The 23324-nt window shown below is 28.7% G+C and overlaps 2 protein-coding genes across 2 annotated transcripts; both read left to right on the top strand.

The window, feature by feature from the left end:
• Nucleotides 1-5555, top strand: LOC123301562 (endoplasmin). Its single transcript, XM_044884368.1, has 4 exons — nucleotides 1-169; nucleotides 236-337; nucleotides 2527-3862; nucleotides 4540-5555. The coding sequence occupies exons 1-4, from the start codon at nucleotides 115-117 to the stop codon at nucleotides 5417-5419; spliced, it is 2373 nt and encodes a 790-aa protein (XP_044740303.1). The 5' UTR covers nucleotides 1-114; the 3' UTR covers nucleotides 5420-5555.
• Nucleotides 5556-6544: 989 nt separating this feature from the next.
• On the top strand, nucleotides 6545-18064 carry LOC123305161 (constitutive coactivator of PPAR-gamma-like protein 1). Its single transcript, XM_044886792.1, has 14 exons — nucleotides 6545-6597; nucleotides 7204-7554; nucleotides 9320-9492; nucleotides 11080-11340; nucleotides 11468-11635; nucleotides 12126-12312; nucleotides 12577-12758; nucleotides 12828-12948; nucleotides 13630-13926; nucleotides 14121-14574; nucleotides 15192-15306; nucleotides 15578-16231; nucleotides 16299-16369; nucleotides 17611-18064. The coding sequence occupies exons 2-14, from the start codon at nucleotides 7335-7337 to the stop codon at nucleotides 17822-17824; spliced, it is 3117 nt and encodes a 1038-aa protein (XP_044742727.1). The 5' UTR covers nucleotides 6545-6597; nucleotides 7204-7334; the 3' UTR covers nucleotides 17825-18064.
• Nucleotides 18065-23324: the final 5260 nt, after the last annotated feature.

Here is a 23324-nt window from a genome sequence, read left to right as displayed (position 1 = left end):
CTATTCATTATTAATATGATTGTCAATCGGCAAACACAGTAATCAAAGAAATTTTGTTTTTAAAATTACAAGTACACGTAATTTTTGATCTCGATAGTTAATTAAATAATCAAAATGAAACACTGGAAATATTTAACATTTGGAATATTGTGTTTGCTTTTATGTTTAGGTAAATATTCAAAAATTTAATTTCGACATGTTCGGCTTTTTTATTAAAATCATGTATTTTTTGTAGATATTTCAAAAGCACAAGATACAATAGATGTGCCATCTGAAGAGCCAAATTTAGCTACGGTGGAACCGGATTTAGGTGCTAGCCGAGAAGGATTACGAACAGGTAAATTAAAAAAATTGCCACGTAATTCATTTTTTCTTTTTGATTTCTAATGTCTCGTCTTGCGATATTTCTAAAATGCGAAATTGTACTTCGAATGATGTATCTTTCCCAAAAAAACCTATGGGGTTCGGCTTATTGAATTCAGTATAAAGAGCTTGATACCATCCGTACCTTGAAAGTGTAAATTTTTTAAGTTAAACTTGGTTCTGAATATTTAATTCTCGAATTAGGAACGTGTGAGATACTTTAAATTTATTTTGTCGGAAATATATTTTGATACCTGTGATTTTCTGTGATAGGACGTTTATATTTTTTATAAGGTGGTTTTCCTAATAAATTTTCAATATTTTTTTGAATATCCTCTGTACTCAAACTTTTATCGTCTTGAACTTCATATTTACTATAAAATTTTGAAGGAATTGTTGATTCTGTGAAGAAAAAAAGTTGTTAAATTTTGAGAAGAAAACAATGTACCTTTTTGTCATCTTACTGTAACCAATTGGACGATGTAACGATACATATGAACGGCCAAGATCCGTTGTATTTATCGGGAAACATAGCTGAAAATCCAGTAATTTTGTAGGTTTTTTTTCAACTTTTTGTGGATATTTTATTATTGGTATTGTAATAATTTGTTCTTGACGCTCAAAGTTTTCTAAATTATCGTCAATAATTTCGTCAGTTTGAGGACTATCCATTTTCTAAATTTTGTATCACATACGTATTAGCATTTATAGTGTGGGGTGTTGCTAATAAACAAATGGGGTAAACAAATTAATAACCCTATTTGTAACATAATAAAATTATCATATTTTACCATCATAAAAAAAATTCTTTTTTCAACTTAACTTAATTTTCATTGTATTAATGCCAAACGTTAGTGTTGAGTTATTTTACAACAAACATTTTCATAAAAATAGCTACTTTTCGAAAAAATTGAGTTACCATTTAGATACCGGGTGGACCGCAATAAAAAATGTTGGGGTTTAAAGGGGCAAATAATAATTTTGTTCATAGTATCAATATTTTTAAGCGTTACAAACTTGGGACTAAACTTAGTATACCTTGCATATTACATATATGCATGGTATAATAAATTTTTTATTTTGGGGATAAAAGATCCACGCAAAAAGTGTAATTTGTTTCAAAAATAAATTTAAAATTAGGTATTCCGGCGATAAAAATCACATGTAACATGTGATTATCCGATATAGTTTACTCTATATTCAAAGAAATATGTATAGTAGGTATTTTATAGGAAACAATTTTCTAATTTAAAGTGTCCTTCTATTTCTTATCACTTACCTAGCCCAAGATGACTTTTAGATTACCCTGAAGGCGAAAGAAAATTCAAGGTTTACATAGGATATTTCCCATTAACGATTAAAATTGTCCAGTTTCCACTCTCTACGTATCCAAATCGTTGAATAGACTATTCGAGCTTAGTTAGGGAGGATTATTCGAGCTTAGTTAATTTATATTGATTGACATAGAATTTTGGAAAATTTAGTTGAAATTGTAAATATGACGTTATTATAAACTTTAATACTTACTACTAAAAATAGACAGTTTGCTAAAAATAGTAAAAATTGAAAGAAATAAACTAAATTTGTATAAAATTGGACGAATCTCAATATTCGACTTTCTCTTCAATTCGATCTTTAAAAAATTCCATTATTTAGCAGTAGCGCTTTAACTCATTTTTATTCAGAAATACTTAAATTTAAGCTCGTTTTTAAATCTGAAAGAAAATGCACCACTTATGAGAGTTTTCGTAGAGTAAAAAGCTGTTTGGAAAAAGCGTAAATGAAAAAGACTATAAATTCTAGAGATGTATTTATCAATGACAATGTTTGCTGATGAACCAGACTTCAAGATTTTAAGTAACTCGAATTCATAATTTAATTTAAAAGATTGAAAGACTAAATTTGCCTTTCTACCAATTGAGATTGATCGCATCTTTGAAGTTTGAGGTATGATTTAATTTCTCCCTGTTTTCAAAAATTAGTTGAATTGGTTACAATTTACAAAAATTTCGATTTTTGTAGTTATTAGATTTTTAAAAGTATCTTGTGAATGTTATTGCTAATTAAGTCTCGGTTATTTTGTTAATTGACGACATGTATAAACACTAGTAATAGAACATAAAATTATTTTTTATTTATTAAAAAATATTTGTTTTATTTCAGATGATGAAGTCGTCAAACGTGAAGAAGAAGCCATAAAATTAGATGGTCTAAATGTTGCACAAATTAAAGAGCTACGTGAAAAGGCTGAAAAATTCACTTTCCAGACGGAAGTGAATCGTATGATGAAATTAATTATTAATTCATTATACCGTAACAAAGAAATTTACTTGCGTGAATTAATTTCTAATGCATCAGATGCATTAGATAAAATCCGTTTACTATCGTTAACGGATACCTCTCAATTAGATGCAACACCTGAATTAAGTATACGCATCAAAGCGGATAAAGAGACAAAAACGTTACATATCACTGATACTGGTATAGGTATGACAAAACAAGATTTAATCAATAATTTGGGTACAATTGCTAAATCTGGTACAGCAGAATTCTTACAAAAAATGCAAGATGCTCAAAATACTCAAGAATTAAATGATATGATTGGTCAATTTGGTGTTGGATTCTACTCAGCATTTTTGGTAGCAGATCGTGTAATTGTTACAACAAAACATAATGATGATAAACAATTAATTTGGGAATCTGATGCAAATAGCTATAGCATCGTTGAAGATCCACGTGGTAATACACTTAAACGGGGTACAACTATTACTTTACAATTAAAACCAGAAGCTGCTGATTTCTTAGAAGTGGATACAATTCAATCTCTAGTCAGGAAATACTCACAATTCATTAATTTCCCAATTTACTTATGGTCTAGTAAAACTACCACTGTTGAAGAACCTTTAGAAGATGGAGAAGCAACTGAACCCCAAGACAAATCTGATGATGTCATCGATGATGATGCCCAAGTTGAGGAAGAAACTAAAGAAGCACCTAAAACAAAAAAAGTTGAAAAAACCATCTGGGATTGGGAAATTGTTAACACCAACAAGCCAATTTGGTCCCGAAAACCCGCTGAAATTGAGGATGAAGAATATAATGAATTCTTTAAGAGTTTAACCAAAGACAAAAACGATCCAATTGGACGGGTACATTTCGTTGCTGAAGGTGAAGTCACATTTAAAGCATTATTATTCATCCCTAAAGTACAACCAAGTGAAGCATTTACAAAATATGGACAGAAAAACACAAATATTAAATTATATGTTCGACGTGTGTTTATCACTGATGAATTTACTGATTTGATACCAAATTACTTGAGTTTTATCCAAGGTGTCGTTGATTCAGATGATTTACCATTGAATGTATCACGTGAAACACTTCAACAACATAAATTGATTAAGGTTATTCGAAAGAAATTGATCCGGAAAATTTTAGATATGATGAAAAAACTACCTGCTGAAGATTATGAAAAAATTTGGAAGGAATATTCTACGAAGTAAGTTTTGAATTATTGACCATCTCTTTTTCATTTTTGTATTGTAGTAGCTGATTTGGATCCTAACTGTAATTTCACTTTCGTCAGAATTTTTAAGATTTTTTTTTTTGTACAATTCGCTGACACTATTTCGCTTTGCAGAATAATTTCAAGTATGCAGGTCTTATGATGCAAAAATTATTTGCTCTCTGTTGTAAAAAAGCCACAATAATAGTTCCAAAATTTTTAAAAACAAGGAACGTTTATCGACACAACCTTTTTATAAAATCAGTTGATTTATCTCTTGAACTGTAGTACAGGGTATTTAAACAGTTAACTCTAAATGTTAGTTTAACTCACTGGGCATTTAACTGAAAATCTAAATTATCAGAATTATTTTTTCTGGATTTTCATTTCCTCCACATCGTTAGTCCGAATAACCTTGAAAACTGACATACACGTTAGTAGCTTGCATGATGTAAACAAGTGAAATTCACAGATTCGATTAACATAACCAGGGTAACTAAGCATCATGTCGGAATGGGAGAGCAGTGAACCTTATATCTGCTACCTAAGCGAGCACACCTTCCCTTTTACTCACATCACAGTAGATCATTCTTTTTACCATATAAACCCACGCGATAGTAGGCTGGTCACATTTTTCAATTTTTTTAAACCCATATTTTGTATTTTTTCAGTCTTAAACTTGGTATAATGGAAGATCCAAGTAATCGTACACGTTTGAGCAAATTATTAAAATTCTATTCATCAAACAGTCCAGATACACAAACCACTCTCGCCGAATACGTGTCTCGTATGAAACCCGATCAAGAATTTATTTATTACATCGCTGGTCTCAACAAGCAAGAAGTACAAAGCTCACCATTTGTTGAACGTTTATTATCCAAAGGCTATGAAGTATTGTACTTAACTGAAGCTATTGATGAATACTGTATATCAAACTTACCTGAATTTGAAATGAAAAAATTCTCGAATGTAGCCAAAGAAGGATTCAAATTACCTGGTGAAACATCCGAGAAACAATTGGAAGAATTGAAGAAAACATTTGAACCACTTACAAATTGGCTATCGAGTGTCGCATTAAGCAATTACATATCAAAAGCTACAGTTTCGGAACGTTTAACAGATTCGCCATGTGCGTTAATTGCACCTGTTTTTGGATGGACTGGAAACATGGAACGCTTAGCAATTTCGAATGCAAATCAAAAAGCTGAAAATCCGGAATTAACATATTATTTGAACCAAAAGAAAGCATTTGAAATCAATCCAGGACATCCAATTATTAAAGAATTGTTACGCCGTGTTGAAAATGATCGTGCTGATGACGAAACTCGAAACATTGCTGTAATGTTATTCAGAACAGCAACTTTACGATCAGGTTATTTATTACGTGAAACATCCGAATTTGCAAGCTCTGTTGAACATTTAATTCGTGATTCGTTGGGTATCCCAGCCGATGAAGTACCTGAACCTATTAATTTTGATAGTGATGACAAAGAGAAAGTAGACTCGAATAATGAGGACGTTGATGAACCTGAAGAACACGATGAATTATAATAATATTAAATTTGATCTGTTAAATAGATCATGTATGCAAAAAAAATTTGACTATTAATCGCTCATTCCTTTTGCATAATATGTTTTGTTTTAAAAACAACGTGTTTCATTTAGTTAATTATGTTATTTAAATTATCCGTACTTTTTTTTAAACTAATTTTTATTGATACATTTTTATTATCCTTTTTGTAAAATTAGGAATAATTTATTGTAAACAAACTTTAAAAGAGACTGTATTTTGTAAAAATAAAGTTATTTAGAAGTTATATATTTTTGTTGTAATTATCCGGTTGATTTGTAATAGCGTAAGGGTCGTCATATCAAGTTTGCTGTACAAATTTTTACTCCATGCAAGGTCCTCGTACATTTGACTTCCTAATAAGTTATTTATATCCGCAAAATCATTTTACTTGCTTCAACAAGTGCGTTTTAAGTAAGCATAGTAAGAAATTATAGCAATTTATTAAACTTTTTCTGTGTATTTCCTTCAGATAAACAAAAATTTCGTTAGTACTTATTGAATTGTAAAATTCATCGAATTCGAAGCCGCATAATGGAATTCAAAATTCGCCATAATGAGCGAGTGCGGAGTTCAGATGATGTTCAGAAAATCATTTGTAGGTAGAAAAGTATTAAAAAAATATTTTTGCGCAAGTGTTTACTAAAATCACTTTTTCCTCAATCGTTTAATTGCTTAATGCACATTAAGTTTAATTAAAATATTAAAAATTAAATTGACTTCAAGCTCAATTTATTGTTTTATAATTTTGAACTCGTTTTCAACTCAAGCTTTTATTTCTACTTACATACGAGCACAGAGTCGTTAGTTCATTGAAATTTATTTTATAGAAAAGCGTTTCAAATATTTATTTGTCTTGATTTCAAAGTTAAAAAGTATCTACTAAAAGAATTATTATATTTTCTAGGATATTAAAAAAGTGTTTTAGAATATTAAAAAGTTTTCAAATAAACACATTTTTAGAAAAATAATTAAATTTCCCGCAAAAATATACAAAAAGTATGAAAGTTATTGCGCTTATTCAACACAGTTTCCGGCAAAAAGTTAAAAAATATGTTGTTTCCGTTATAAAGTATTTCTTACCAAAATATACATGAATTAAATAAATATTATTGTGTGCCGTGAAATAAGATGATTAATTATGAAATTAATTAACTTGGTACGTTTAATATTCTAAATATTAATTAGCAATATATGTATAGTGTATAATAACTTCCTATAAAATTTATATGTGATATATATTTGTGATGTAACGCGGTGTGTATATTTCAATTTGTATGCGCTAATCAGGCTGCTTTTTTACTTGTTTTCCCATGTAAATTTTTACATCACATGCCGGTATTAAAAAAAATATGTTTTTTCAACAACTATCAATCTAATTAATATTATATCGATTTATTTAGTATTTAATTAATTAAATTAATTAATATCATTAAATATTAAAATCTAGATTATTTAATAATAGTTCGAGACAAAAAAAAAAAAATTGTAAAATAATTATTCAATGGCGGCCTTGAATTATCAAAAATTGATTTTTATTAGTAATAGGAATAAATATCTCAAGAAAATCAAATAATAAACAAAGTTTTTACTATTCCGTAGTCGTTAACTGTTTCCCGGTGTATCCTTAGTAACCTCATACCTATTAATAATACTATAAAATATTTTTGTTGAAATAAGTGACATTTGTAAGTGAACAAAATAAATTTTTTGCATAAAATAAACTGCGGTTTAAAATCAAGAAATTTCTTTTTTAATTTTACAGTTTTGGTCGCATCTAGAACATATTTAAGACTTGGTGAATTTCAAATATTGAAATACATTTTTTCAATTTTTCGTTTTTTTTTATTCATATAAATATTTGTGTGAAATTGGGACACTTAATTTTGATGCAAAATGGGTGTTCAAGACTTACAACAATTTATGGAAAATCCATCTGTGCCTGGTGGTGCGGTTAATGTTGACTTACTTCGTATTGCACGAAATTTGCCAACAAAGCCGGCGCAACAAGGAGGTCGGAATCGTAATCGACCGCAACAAAATCAACCAAACAAATTGAAATTGGTTGTGGATGGTGAATGCTGTCTGGATCGATTATATGGAGGCTATTTTTCTGGTATGGATATACCTAGTACAATAACATCCTTATCTCGAATACTTTAAAAAAATTTTTTTTTAATGATATGTTACATCGAAAATAGGTACTTCTGGTACTTTTACACTTGTTTCCATTATTTAGTCTTGAACGTGAATTGTATATTGTATTAAACTTAATTCACGTATCTTCCGTTATAATAACCCGAAAACTATACAGGATACCTCAAAAAGCACCAGAATCTTCCGTTACGTTTTGTTTAGAGTTTATGTGTGAAGAAACAATTTTTCTTTTTAGTAATGAAAAATTATTCATTCGTAAATTCTAGTATGAAATTTCAGATTGTATATAAATTATTGGGCTGAATGTTATGATGTTTTAAACACAATCAAATGAGTAATCTTTTTTAATCTGGAATAAATATAGAATCATTTCTGTATTTATGTTATACCACTTATATAAATCAATGTTCCACTCCGAAAACAGATTATTTAATAAAATATTTATAAAACCCGACACCCGTTAACACAACAATATTTTATATTCTTTTTAGTAAAAGATGGTATGTTTTATTATTGAGATCCCAGTGACCCCAGACTTAAGTCACACTACCGATCCTAAAAATTTCAGGTTTGCTAAAATGACGTAAGTCTGGGGTGATTAGGATCTTGGACTATTAATATTATTTGAGAACTTTCGGGCTTAAAGAATCTTTTACTTTTGATAAACCTTCAGAGGCATAAAGTTTTTTTACACTTTCCCTGCCCCATTGAGTGGTGATCTAATCGTTTTTTTAAAATTATTTCAGTGATTCAAACTGGAAGTAGAGTAACTGGAGTATTGGTACAAAACCCATCCCAATGGCCAATATTATTTTGATGGAACCTACCAATTTTTTATTTTTAACCTCCTTAACGTGAAATTTTTTGGTTGGGCGATCGTATGGCTTTTATTATAAATGTTTTTACAATCATTTTCTTGAAAAATAAAAACTTGTTTATTTTAATCCAAAAAATACACAATATTTACGTCCAATCCTTAGTTGTCGAGATAAAAAGAAAATTGGAAAAACTTTTACAATTTTTAAACTTGTTTTTAACCCCCGAACCAAAAAATGAGGTGTTATAAGTTTGATCGCTTACTCTTTCTATCTGTGAACCGGTGTTTTTTTTCTTTTTTTTTTTTGTTTGGTTCGTTTGAAAGTTTAATTTAATGCAGAGAGTTCTTAGCTACGTTTCAAGTGCAAGTTTAAATAATATATAAATAAATACTCAAAATCGGTTCAATTTGGAGAAGGCTCTAAGGAAAAAGGTCATTTATTGGAGAGTTTTCTTAGATATATTTCAAATGCGATTAAAGCCTTCCTTATCCGAAAAACATGCCGGGGGTTTTTAAAATTTTGTAAATTTTATTTGTTGAATATGAAAATATTTTTTGATTCTGATGACGAAATTTTACAGTCCTTGGCTCAATTACAATGTGAAAAAATGCGTATGTTGGGGCATTTTGTGACTTTTGTCTCCAAAAACTAAGCCCTGGGCAAAAAAGTCATGAGTACTTTTTTTGTTTTCCCTAAATGTAAGCTCCTGAAAGCATTTTATATTAGTATTACCTGTGTCATTTAACCCCCTTTAAAAATCTGAATTTTTATTACTTCGTGCTTTAGACTTGTTACATTTATCCATTATTAGAATCTTAAACTTAGAACGCAATTCATTCCTCCTATAGAGCAAAGTCAATTTGTTTTCAAGTAACAGGAAATAATTTATTTTTGTATTATATACAGATTGGGCCTGCGGTGGACAGTGGAATCGAACTATTCAATTTTTATCATTATTGATGCACGCAGTAGAACGTGGCAACATGGAACTAGCAATTGTATTTAATGGCGCTATGGAACCACAACGTATGAATGAATGGAAAGCGCAACAGGCCGCAACACGAGAACGTGTGAACAAGGTACAAATAAAAAATTAACAGAATTTAAGATAGTTTTCGAATCGTATAGTATTTAGTATAGGTAATATTGAAACTCGATACTTTTGTCCATAATGCACTAAATTATAGGAATTGTTTGTTTAAAACTCCTAAAATAAATAGTTGCAGTATCACGTATTGAATGTAAATGCACAAAATCCTTTCAAAACAAGGGGGAAAGGGAGTCAATTTTAGGGAAAACCGTTTTGGTCTATATCTCCGTAAACGTACACTTAAACCATAAATGGTGTAATAATCTTTATTGTAGATAATTAAATTTACTCTTTTCTGTAATGTATCTTTTTTGTAAAATTTTTATTTATTTATTACTAACCGTTTGACATATACGACTATGAAAATTTATTTATTAACCATTTGACCGATATCTCTTATTATTTGTTTATACAATAAAATGATAATAACTTTTAAATCTACAAATTTCCTAAAACTTTTAAATAAAACTTTTTTTTCTAAAATTAATATGATTTCCCTAAAATTGAGGAACTCCACCTTCTTTTATGTAAGGACTGTGCAATTACATTTTTTATTCATTTAAATAAAAAAAAATTTCTGTAATTTAATGCAGAAAAAAATTCTTTGTAGTCTGAAGTAAATGTCAAAAAATTTTGGATTATTTGCGCGGTAAGAGAAGACGAGCTTGTAGTGAAATGAGACATTAGACATTTTAGTCTAAGATTGTACCCGAGGAGGCTTCAAATATGTTTCAAATATGACCGAAAGCTATTTCCTATTAAAACGTATGAGTTCTTTCTTTGAAATTCGAAGAAATGCAGGCAATCACTGCAATGCTTTTCTTTTGTGCCTAAACGAAAAGAATTTCAGGCTCTAATTCCCATGATGTCATTTAAACATGTGATTTTATTTATTAGAAAAATATATTTACAAATTATAATTTTGTTAATCAATTTGCATCGCACAATTTATTTTTATATAATTCACATAATTATGAAAAAGAAAAATTTAGTTTGAGGTACTATTTTGTTCTTGACTGCACTAGGAGAACAAGTTAATGTCGTAGAAATAATATCTAATTATATATAAATAATAACTTGAAATAAAAATCCAAAACCTAATATTAAGGTTTTCGTTTCTCCGTTTTTTTTTTAAATTTAAGCTAAAAAATGTAAAACTCCTCTTTTTCGAGTACCGGTAGGAAAAGTTTAAAATAAATTGAATTTTAAAATTTTTAGACCGAAGTACGCACTTGTGATAGTTTTTATTGGGTACCATGCTTTTAGAATTTTTTCATGTGATTTTGTTATTGCTAATTTTAAACATTTTTTAATCAAATTTCTCAAAACACTGCATTTTTTTCGAAGAAGTTTTGTGTCTGAATCTTAAGGTTGAACATTAAGCGGTTTATTTTTATTCTAATAAGATAATTCAATAACAAATGGAGGAATATTTTTGTCCATCACGTTACAAAACAAGGACGCCTGCCGAAGGAAATTTTAAAAGTATTACAATCAAAAAAATCACTAGTACGACTTACTGTGGTCTATTCTATCCAAGAGCCATATGAAATTTTTTGAAAATTTGGATTAACAGGTCCTGAAGCACATTAATACAAAAGGAACACCCCCACCAAAAGTATGGTGGACAGCACCAGTTTGTCTACGTACCGTGTTACGTATGGTTTTTCGACATTTAAATGTAACTGTGTTATGTAGTATGGATGATCATCATCAGGAAGTGATTGCATATTGTCGTGAAAATAATTTTCATGGTTTGTTAGCTGATGATGCTGAATATGCTGTTTTTGACCCACCAAGATATTTTTCATCTAAACATTTAAAATTGACTTACAAGGTAAAATGTCTTTTTTTTCATTGAAACAAATTTGCTAGTTTTCTTTTTGAAGAACTAATTCGCAATATTTGGATTCTGTCGATCACTTGATTTGGTTATTAAAATATATATTTTGTGTTTTGTACAGGGTTCTCTAGAAACAAAAGAATATATGGTAAATGAATTAAACAAATCGTTAGAGATAACTAGGGAACAATTATGTATCGTAGCTGCATTAATGGGCAATAATTTACTATCTGAAAACGATTTACGTGATTTTTATAAAAGTATTTTAGAAAATAATAAATTAGAAAACGTAAGTTGAAAATTTCTGAAAAATGTATCAAATGTCGAAAATTCTTTGGAAATTGAGTTTAGAATAGTTTTCAATTTAGAATTTTAAAATTATTGAGAGTATAGTTTTAATGGTTGTGGGATTTAAATGCCTCTAAAAAATAATCTGTACTTTTAAAATTAGTATCGATTGTTTTCTTTTACTGAAAATAGTTTATTCAAAAGTTCAATTGTAACATAAATGAGTAAAAACGCTGCAAATGATTACACTCCAACCGATCTCTAACTTCTATCTTAGAAAAATATTTTTACTTACTCTCACCTTAGTTATAGCCACATACTTAATTTAAATACGTTAATCTACGCAAGCGACATAATTTCATGATAATTCCACCTGTTGAGAGAGATTTACATTATTGTCGATATAAATAAAGTTATTGTACAATTTTTGAGAATTTTTGACATTCCTAAAATATTCTTGAGTTTAAAAAAAATTTATTTATATTTTAAAGAATTACGATTCGATAAAAGCAATCGCATTATTTGTAAAAAGTCTTCCCGATCCGAATAACCTGGATAATGTTACCAAAGAAGTGTTTGGATCGTCAACTGATCCAAAAGCATTGTTACTGCGACAATCTATACAGTATTATCTAAATGGGACCAAGGAAGGATTTTTACGCTATCGTTCTGCTAACAGTAAGTAATCATTTTAATAAACGGTTATTACACTTTTGTGTATAATTTATAATTATGAAATCGCAGGAAAACACTCTTTGAAAATAGTTTATACAATTAAGAATTAATTTCACTTACTTTCGAATTTTTTGAATAAAAAAAAAGTGCATGAAGAGTTTTCAGTTACAGTTACTAAGTACTTTTCGAAATTGTGCTTATTTTTATAACTGACCATAATTCTTTAAATATAAAAGTAAAATTTAAGAACTCAATATATTTTTTTAGATTCTCGCAGATTTAATAAGAAAAATAAAGATAAAAACCAAACAAATGAAAACAATGTCAGCTCCAATAACCAAGCAAATAATGTTAGTAATGGAAATGCACAAGCAAATTCACAGGCAAAGTTATCGGAAGAAGCTGATTTAGATTTGTCTGGTTTTGCTTCTGAAACAACTGAACGTGAAGTAAGAGAAAAATGATTAATTTTATAAATTAGTGATGCACGGGTCTAAATGTAAATGTTATTGTTTTAGCAAAAAAGCTTAGAAGATTACAAACTGGCGACTGCTAACGCAGTCATGACACCAGAAATTATTATCGAACAGCCATGTGAACTTGAAAGTAATTCATCGTCAAAATTGACTTCAGGCATTGGTATGTGCTATTTTTTTCATTATTTCGATAGAAAATCCAACAAGCTAAAATACAATTAAATTTCTTAACTATCTGTGAGATTAAATAATATAAATTGGTCACGAACATAAAAAAAGAGTGTGTGTACTTATGTACACGCGTTAGAAGTTATACTTCTTTCATTCAAAATTAATTATTCATATGAATACTATATTTCACAACCATCGACTTGAACTGGCTCAGGGATATAAGTACTATGTAGTGTATAGTATGAACACTCAGTACTGTAACTATATTCAGTGTTGAAAATATATTTTTTTATTATTTCAATTCTGTGGCTAACTTCATCATGTCGTTCGTGCGCGCGCAGCTCACAAATTCACTCTCATCCAAACGCGCCAAAAGAAGTATAACTTCAAAAAATTACTGAATTTGGTTTTATCGTGCGTTTTATGCCCAACAGGGCGGGCGTCCAACAACCTGTTCGTAAAACCAACGTCTGTAATCGCAATAATTTTGTTGGGTTGATTATGTTACAATATGTTACTCGTAATGCATTACTCTATGTGGGAAGAGTCTGCTAACTTTATTAAAAGTTGTTTCGATTTGTTTGTTAATGATTTATAATTCAGAAGGGATTAGTCTAAAAGAAGTCTTTCTTTAATTTTTAATTATTAGTATTTAAAGTAACTGAATCTGTAGGTTCAAATGAAGAATACGATTCATCAGTACCATCATCTGATAATTCACGCATGAATGGTCAAATGAATGGAACTGTTCCATCAGCCACATCCTTATTAATTAGTTCAAGCAGTTCGAGTTCGAGTAGTATAACAGCATCACCGACGAAACAGACAACAATAGCAACACCACCAACCAAAAATAAGGAGGGAGGAACCACTAAAAATCAAAAGAAGACTGAACAACAAACTCCGATTGTAAAATTAGCATATGTAGCACCAGAAGTACTGCGTACAGCATCTGAACGCCATCAAAAAGGTATATTTTATAATTTTCTAAATCGATTCATCCCTTAAATTCAAGCAAACAATCTCTTCTTAGAAAATCCGAGATAAGAGGATTAGGAGTAGGGTTCCAGTTGCATCCACTATTGCAGGAAATATCAAACTTTAGCTTTTTATTATGAAAACGATTACATTTAATGTAATAATAAAAATGGTGAATTATTTCAGGTTTAATGTCACCATTAATATTACAAATTTTAACACATGGTGAAGTACGTTTACCATGTTTACTTGAAGATGAACATCATCGTGAAATTCCACCTGTCTATAATTTATTTAAACCAATACGTCAAAATGTCTACGCTATCTTATTTAATTTACATCATTTACAATATGTGGCACGTAGTAAAGAAAAAGATGGTGAAAAAGTTGAGTTGCCTGAAGTACATGTTAAAGAATGGGTTTGGTCTAAGGCAAATAACTATGATAAACCAGTTATTGTACGTGCTGAGCCACTTGGTTGGGGTGTACCAACAATACAACGACTCTGGTTTGGTGCTGCACTAGATGATAAACGTCGACGTTTACGAGCACTTTTAACGTGTTTACGTTCAGACACATCGTTAATGTTAAATACATCATACGTTCCACAACATTTATTAATTATGGCTTGTGTTTTAAGGTAAGATATGTTGATGAAATCTGATAAACTTTCAAAATTTTCGATCGAAATAGTCATTGTTTTGAGTGATTTTTGTTGTTTTGTGGCTTCTTGTTTTTTTGAGATTTGGGTGGCTAAATTTATTACTTTTAGATTTGCAAGATGTGTTCTCTGCGCAGTTTGCATCCAGCAAAACGATGCATTTCCCTTAAAAGCATTTACACTTTCGAATGTCTAAAGTGTGTAGGTTGGAATTCATAACTCATACTTGAAAACACAAAATTTACAAGTAGTTTGCGTTTTTGTGAGTATACGTTATTATCATCAAACAATGATTACCTATTATTCAAAGCAATAACATAAGACAATAGTAAGTAATCATTTTGAAGTTCATTAATGAATTTTTATGAATACCAGTAATATCACCCACCGAAAATGCTATCGTCTAGTTATCAGTTTAGCATTCTTGGGGAAAAAAACTAAGATCAATTGATTAAATTGATTGTCAGTTTTGTAACAGGAAGTACCATTGAAATATTCAATAAAGGTTAATTTGCAGCCAAGCTTTTTATTATTTTAAATGTTGAAATTTAAAATACTGTTAAATAATATTTTTAATGCAAAACTTTTATTTTTAGGTATATCATGTCTATTCCGGATCAAAGAATTTTACGACGTCAAGAATTAGATGCCTTTATCACTCAGGCTTTTGCACCAGAGCTTATGAATCCACAATATTTACAAGAATTAACGGTAAGTACTCAAAACTATTTTTGTAAACTGAAGGAATGTGCTTGTTTATTAATCACTATCTGTATGATAAACCATTTTTAATTGCCCAATGATGACCAAATATATTTACTTAAGTTAATTTGATTGTGTATGTGGTAATCGGGAAGAAAGGTTACCCGTTGTGGAAATTATTTGAGAATTGGCGAGGATTGGACACATAAGATACATAAATAACCAACATAAAATTTAAATATAATTATTTTTCCTTAATTTGTTTTATTCAATTTTATAGTTACCATTGGTTACATCTCGTGGTGTTCAATTATCAACTCTATTTATGCAAGGTGTTGAAACTGCCTTATTTGCAAATGACGCATGTGGTGCTCCAATTCCACTATTAATGTGTTGCCCATGGCTATTCTTTGATGGTAAATTGTTCCACCACAAATTAGCACGGGCTGCAGTTGTTAAAAATCTTTTAGAATTATGTGAAAATCATATTGAACATGTTGTCAAAGTTGAACGTATGCGTAAAGCAATTTTAGATGGTTTAAGCGTGCAATTCGCTAAACCAATGTTGCCGCCAATCGCTGGTGGTAACATGTTACGACCTGGCTATCCCCCACCAAACTGCTTGCCAGCGTTAAATTTACCATCAGCAAGAACGGGACGTGGTTTAGGTCGTCGACCAGTGCCTTCACGTGGTGGTCAATTAGAAGTAGCTGGTGTCGTTGTATCAAATTGGGGTGCAAATTATGGACGTACACGTTCTGCCACTCAACGTCAACAACCACAAATTACATCAGTTGGTTACCCTGCTGCTCCAGGTGTTGTTGGACGAAATCGTTTACCTGGTGCTGGTAATACTGGATTCCAAATGAGTACCTTTCCAACACATCCCACAAAACCGTTCCGTATGAATAATGTAGGACGGGGAAGACGAAACGTAAGTTTAATTTTTAATATCGTAATAATTTTGTTCAAGATACTTACTTTATGGTTTTTTACTTTAGGCGAAAAAGAAAAATCAGAATAAGAATAACAAAAATAAAGCACGAGGTGTTACAGTTGAGACTAATTCTGGGTAAGTAATAATTTTTACAAAATATGTACACTTAGTGATATTTGTTTAGAATTTTTATGTAAAATATTCCCTCATAACCCTATTTTTAAGCAACTTAAATAAACTTTACACTTAACTTTACGTGAAAGTAGAACTTTTTAAGAATAAAATGTATTTAAAAAAAAAATCTTATTACCTTATTACCTCTGGGAGTTTTACGAAATATTTTTCCGGAGATACTGTTTTCGTAACATTTGACTACACGTAAAGTTTTTACGGACTTATGAAAAATTTAGTAAAGTTAGTATGTTATTGTGTCCTGTATTACGATTTTACTTTTAGCGCGGAATCAATCCATATCAAATTAACGCAAGATTTTTTCTGACAAGATTTTGGAATTTGATGATTTGGGTTTATTTCAAACAGTATTATTTCAAATGTCAATTTTTTTTATCTCAGCTGTTTTACAAATTACATCTATGTCGAATTTTCAAAAATTGTCTAAAAACGGTGATATTTGATTTGCGGCAGTAACTTAAAGAGCTAAAAGTGCTATTATTTTTTTCCAAGTAATTTCATTTGATGTGCACCGAAGTCAAAATAAATGCAAAAGTTGAATCATTCTAAGTGATATTACTATAACACTACAAGTAATTCACATATAACGTATGGCTATGTTACTTAGAATGGTATTACCTACATTTTTTGTGACACAGAAAATTCATAATCAAAATTAGAATTTCGAATTTTTATAAAAAGCCCACTTTTTAGAATTTTGAATAAATTCTCATCCTAGTTTTAAATTATCTGAACAATTATATAATAGCAAACTATGGTGTAGTATTTTTTACAAATTTTAAATGTCCTTTTTGAGAAATTCAAAATCCAAATTTTGATTTTGAATTTCAGAAAAAATTCCCGTTTTACCCTATATTGTATTTTACATCATATGATATCACATTTAGCTCTCTAGCTTAACTAGAAGAGTCAATTTTGGCATTTTCCGAAAATTTTACATAGCTGTAATTTATAAACAAGTTGAGATATTTGAAAAGAAATGGATTTGATTCTTAGTCTACATAAGATTTAGTCAAATGTCGTAAATTATCAAATTTCGAAATGGTCAGGAAAACTTCGGTGGTGATTCGATATTATATGGATTGGTTTTGTTTTGATAATTGAGGTATCCACGAGATATATACGAATTTAACTTTTTATCCACCTTTTAAGATGCGGATTCAAAAAGAATTTATTTGTTTTAGAACCGTATTAGCATCTGAACTCTTAAATAACGGTGATGGTACCAAAGAAGAGACAGTAGCAGCAACTACAACAACTCCTATTACGAACAGCAAAGACCAATCATCACGACAACATATTGAAGAATCATCAATAACAAAAACACCAACAACACCCGTGGTTGAACTTGGTCAAGGTGATGCCCCTTCAACTTTAGAAACCACCACAAGTGCATAAATTAGTAAACTTTACATATAATTTTTTATGTATTCCAAAACAATATGACATAGAGTGTTGAAGAGAAAACGAGAGAGAAAGAGAGAGAGAAAGTGATGAATTTTTATGTTACTTTTTTTTACATATTTGTAACAAAATAATTAATTTATAAAAAATGGTGAGAAGCAAAACGAACAGAACGGATTTAAAAATGTGTTCGTGTGCATTCGTATTTATGTGTTACATAATTTTCTTATTTTTCCTATAATAATTATTAATGTTATTAATTATTACAAATATCATAGTTTAATTTTTATGTGTTAATTAATTCTCTGTTAAAAAAATACCATGTAGAAACTTCTATTATTTTTCTTTCCACAAAAAATGTTTCATTTATTTTATATATAAAATAATTTTTTGAAATATTTCACTTTTTTCTTATCTGAATTTAAAAAGAGGTATCTATATCTTAAGAAAGTCGGAAAAAGTAGAATGAATCTGATCATATTGCTTGAGGACTCTTTTTTTAAGAATACATCGATCAAATACAGGTGTAATAACTTTTGAATGATAATGCATTTTTAAAAATACTTTCAAATATAGTCTGTTTTCCAAGTTCTCATCCTGCAGGTAAATGTTTAACAAAATAGTAGTATTTGTGCTAGCACCTACGTTCGATGATAAAGCCTTATTTTTTGGAAAATTTAATTTTCACACAATTTATATGAGAAAACAAAAATTTAGCAGAGCTTCATAGCATCCCAGCAAGGAGTAAAATAATGTGAAGGAGAATTGGAGAAATACCATGCAACACATCATGTGATCTTGAATCTTAAACATTTTTTCTTAATTTTCTCTTAGTATGTTAGCAATTTGTATTATTTATCAAAAACTATAAAAAGTTAAAAAAAATGCCAATGGTAGAGCCTACTGATCACCAGAGTAACTAACTTGGAAATGTGAATGATATTTTAGGATAAGGACCAAAGGTTAAAAAATTGACTTTTATTTCTAAATTAACTTGTTTCCTGCAGTACTGATACTGTAAAGTAAGTTACAGCTATTCAATAAAAAATTGTTTTCTTTTCCATTTTTAATCTACTTCAAAAAGATAATTTTTGATTGTAAAAGTTAAAATTTAAAATTCAGGTGGTAACTTGAGCAAAGTAGGACCAAGGAAGAAGTTTATACGTTCAATCACTTCTGTGCCCCAGTATAATTCAATTTTCGTTCATATTCGTTAATAATTACAAAAATTTGTATACTCTGTTCAATAATTATTAATAAATGTTTAAAGTAAGAATTCGAACAAAAATGAAGCTATTCACGTTTTATAAGATAGGGAGCCGGAGCTTTTTTAGTGGGCTTGTGTGAAAGTTTAAAATATGGCGTTAATCTTTTCAGTTATCATATAATTATAAGTTATGGTTTTCTAACCGCAAACTTTAGTGAAATTTATATTTTAAAAAAATCTAAAAGATCTAGATACCCTCTGGAAGTAGTTATTTTGTGTGTAATTGTAGATTTTTTCTTAAATAGAAACTGCTTTTCAAATACATTGTCGATTTAATTTTTTTTATTAAATACATAATCGTATTTTTACGATTATTTTGTTCAAATAAAATTTTTATTCTTAAATTTGTAAGACAAATTTGCTAAAGATAATTTTAAATAAAGAAATGAATTTTTTCTACTGGAATTGTTCGAATTGCGAAGTAATTGTTTTCATACCACTCCAAAAAAAATGGTATGGAAATTCCTTAGATTAACATTTAAACAATATTTTATTTTAAATTATTGTTTTTTTTTTATAAAATGCTTGTTTGTGGTTAAATATATGGTGTCATTTTTTGCCTTACCTAATTAATTTCCATACTATTTCAAAGGAGCACAAATAATATTATCGCAATTATAAATTTAGAAATCAATTCCAAACAATTTTTATTTTTTAGTACTTTTCAGAAAAACTGAAAAAGATGGTCTAATCAATCAAAATCAATATAGTTCAATTTTTTCGCAAATTACGTATTTTAAAGGTTCATGGAAAATGAGGTGTAAGAATTTGGTTTTGAACAATTTTTGTTTGTTTTTTTGAAATGGAATGTAAATTTGAAATCAAATTATTACTAACCATGTATCCCCTCAGTGCTTTAGATTGAGTATTGTAACAAATCAAAGCTCTCCAAGAGAGGGGGACAAACAGTTAATAACAATTTGCTTTTAACTTTATTTTTTTGAATGACTGACAGTCGATCATTTTTTCTGTATTCTTTGGATGAGTTTGATTTATCTGAGAGCGGATTATACTTGAATAAAGTGCGTACCTGTCGAAAAAATTGAAAAAATTAAAATTTTTTCTGCTTCATATATACTATAATGTAAACAGTGAAATAATCAATTTAACATGGCACTTAAAAAATGTATTTCAAAGTGTGACAAATTTTCACCTTCAGGTTCAATATTAAAGTAATAAATATAAACAATCACGTTTTATTCAATTTAAAAAAAAATAACAGCCAAACATCCAACAGTTTCTCATGGAAATCTCTAACAAGGCTGTGAAAATACCACACGGTAGTGTTTTAGGTCGAAAGATTTCAAACATCAGAGAGTGAGTGACAATTTTTGTTTTTTATTTTCGTTAATATTTTTCAGTGTGTGAGTGTGTGCTTGTGTACATATAAAAAACAATTGATTTATATAAACTCGCGACGCGCAACCACCAACCGTATTCAATAATCCTCTGGTGTTTATAATCACGACTTCTTTAAATAAAAAGTAAAAAAAAAATATTTATATATAATATGTAATAAGACTTGTATAAGGATTTTTTTTATAATTAATTTAAAAAAATAAGTGACTGAATCATATTTATATAATATATTTGAGATAAAAAAAATTAAATATGAAGTTAGATGGGAATAATTATAATTTATTATGTGGTTCAATTACAATTAATAAAATATGCCGTTTTGTTTAATTGACATCTATGGAACGGATATATATCAAGTATCTGATAAATGTTAAATAAACGAAAAAACGGTACTATTTTGTTGGTTTTTTTAAATCAGAAAATGAAATTTTATTCTATTAATTTCCAATGATTTTATTGATTCGAACATGATGCCAGTAATAGGCAAATATATGCAAAATAGAATAGGTTACAACCAAACCCGTAAGAAAAATCATCTAGGTCAGGTTGACTCGATTGGAAATTCGATTTATTTAAATATACTATCTAAAAGAAAAATCATAATAAACTATCAGAGAAATAAAGTTTTTACATAGTAATATCTAAGTAACTCAAATTTCGATATAATCAAATGACTCAAACAATTTTCATTACGGGGTTCTGGTCTTGAAATCATATCTACCATATAAGAAAACTTCTTAAAGAAAAGTAGCAAAACAAATTTAAAATCTGATTTTCATAACTTCATACTTGGTTTGAGGATTGCAAATAATATTGACTTTCCATGTTGGTTTTAACCCATTTTATCTTATCTATTATTATCAAACATGAATTAAAAAATGATAGTACGAACGTTTGGTTCAATTAAATACCGGTTGCTGTATCTCTGTATTTATAACGAGTTGCAATTAATTGAGCAGCAACACGACTTAAATATTTATGGACACCAACGACTAATTTGATGGTAATTAATAAAATAAAATTTCGTCGATATAAAAGAACTCAAAGACCACTAAAATTATAAATAAGAACTAATATTAAAGTTGGTAATTAAAAAACAAAACACAAATTATATTTAAAGAAAACAAATGACCGCCTTTACCAATTTTCTTACATTACAATACAATTCGACTGATTGAATTTGTGAGCAAATGTATATTTTTCTATGTTTGTTACAAAAAATATATATATAACTATATTTGTTATATAAATACTAAAGAGACTGAAACAGTTAAGATGCGTTGAGAATCGTTTATTGTTTGATAGATTTTTGTACAGGATAAGAAATGACAAGTATCACGTTTTAAAGATGATGGTGGGGATACGAAGTTGATAGATTTTTTAGGATAGAAATATTGTTGTGGTAAGATCAGATAATGTATAAAATTATCATGTTATTCATATTGTCGTTATAATAATTATCAATTTAAAAAAAGAAATATTTTGAAGGGTGGAATATCGAGTTAAATATCAATTTTAAACGAATATAATCTTTTTATTCGAGAATTCTTCAGCCGTGTGGTTAGTATAATATAATTAACTACATTCTTTAAAGTATATACTTTTTTTTTTTATTAGGAATATTGAAGAATAATAATCCAAGGATATCACAAAATTTCCACACCGAGATTGAAATTGCAAGAGATAATCCCAAAATTACGTATATTATCGTAAAATGTTAATAATTTAAATATACAGAGAGAAGTAAGAAAGTATATTTAATTGTTACGTTTGGAAGATATAGATGAAGCGAACTAACTTTATCTCTTTATTTCTTCCCTTTTGGTACTCTCGATACTCTGAGTTTCACTTATCGTGTTTGCTTACCAATCGTATTCCAAGGTATCGTTGATTAGGTTTATGATAATAGCAAATGTTTCAAAAGTAAAAAAGTAGCAAATTTATTAAAAGTAAGTAAATTTTTTTGTAAAAAGAACACAAAACTACATATATACATACATTTTGTTAAAATATATGCGCTTCAGGACCTACAATGAAGCGGAAGGGGGTTTATTCAAAATGCATTGAATAATATAATTAAACTATATAATTAAAATGGATATTTAATAAGATATTTTCTCTTCGCATGATGTTGAAACGTGTCGCTATTCCAAATAAAATCTAAAAAGTTAATCTTCAAAAAATATGGAACACAAAATTAATTATATTTATTATTTTCATAGACAAAATGGATATTAAAAAATAACTGGTTCACGTTGAATAAAAAAATAGTTAATATATATATAATTATCAAAAAAAAAAGTAAAAGGTAACTTTTATTTAAAGTATTTAAATACTACTCTGACTTTGACTTCTCAAAAATAAATTGAGCACATTTATAAAAAAAAAATGTGCGTATTATTTTCTTGAAGGGAACACCATGAAAAATAAAAAACACGAGTAAGTGTTTGATTTATTTTCAAATTTTCGTTCCCTTTATAATAATCCCTCTTACAAAAAAAAAAAAAAAAAAAAAAAATTCCAGTTAATAAGTCGTTCAAAAAGTTGCTTCGGAAGTTTAATTTTTCGGTAAATATTTTATTTGATCATTTTGTATATTTTTAATTTAAATGTATTAATATTCAAAATTGATTTAATGTTTTTGGAATAGGTAATTCCGAAAATTTCATTCTTATTCATTGGATTGGTCTTAACAATTTTTGTAATATAAAACTTGGTCAATTTTTCTATATAGTGCGCTCTGCGGTGATTTAGGTCCCATACTTTTATCTAAAGAGTTTTATAAATATTTAAAAATTGTATGCACTGTATTGTTCAAATTTAATCTACAAGAGTTTCTTATTTTATCATTCGATACGCTTGTTAATG

The sequence above is a fragment of the Chrysoperla carnea genome, chromosome 1 (genome assembly GCF_905475395.1).
Source record: "Chrysoperla carnea chromosome 1, inChrCarn1.1, whole genome shotgun sequence".
Lineage (NCBI taxonomy): Eukaryota > Metazoa > Arthropoda > Insecta > Neuroptera > Chrysopidae > Chrysoperla > Chrysoperla carnea.
This window is presented reverse-complemented; position numbering and strand designations above follow the sequence as displayed.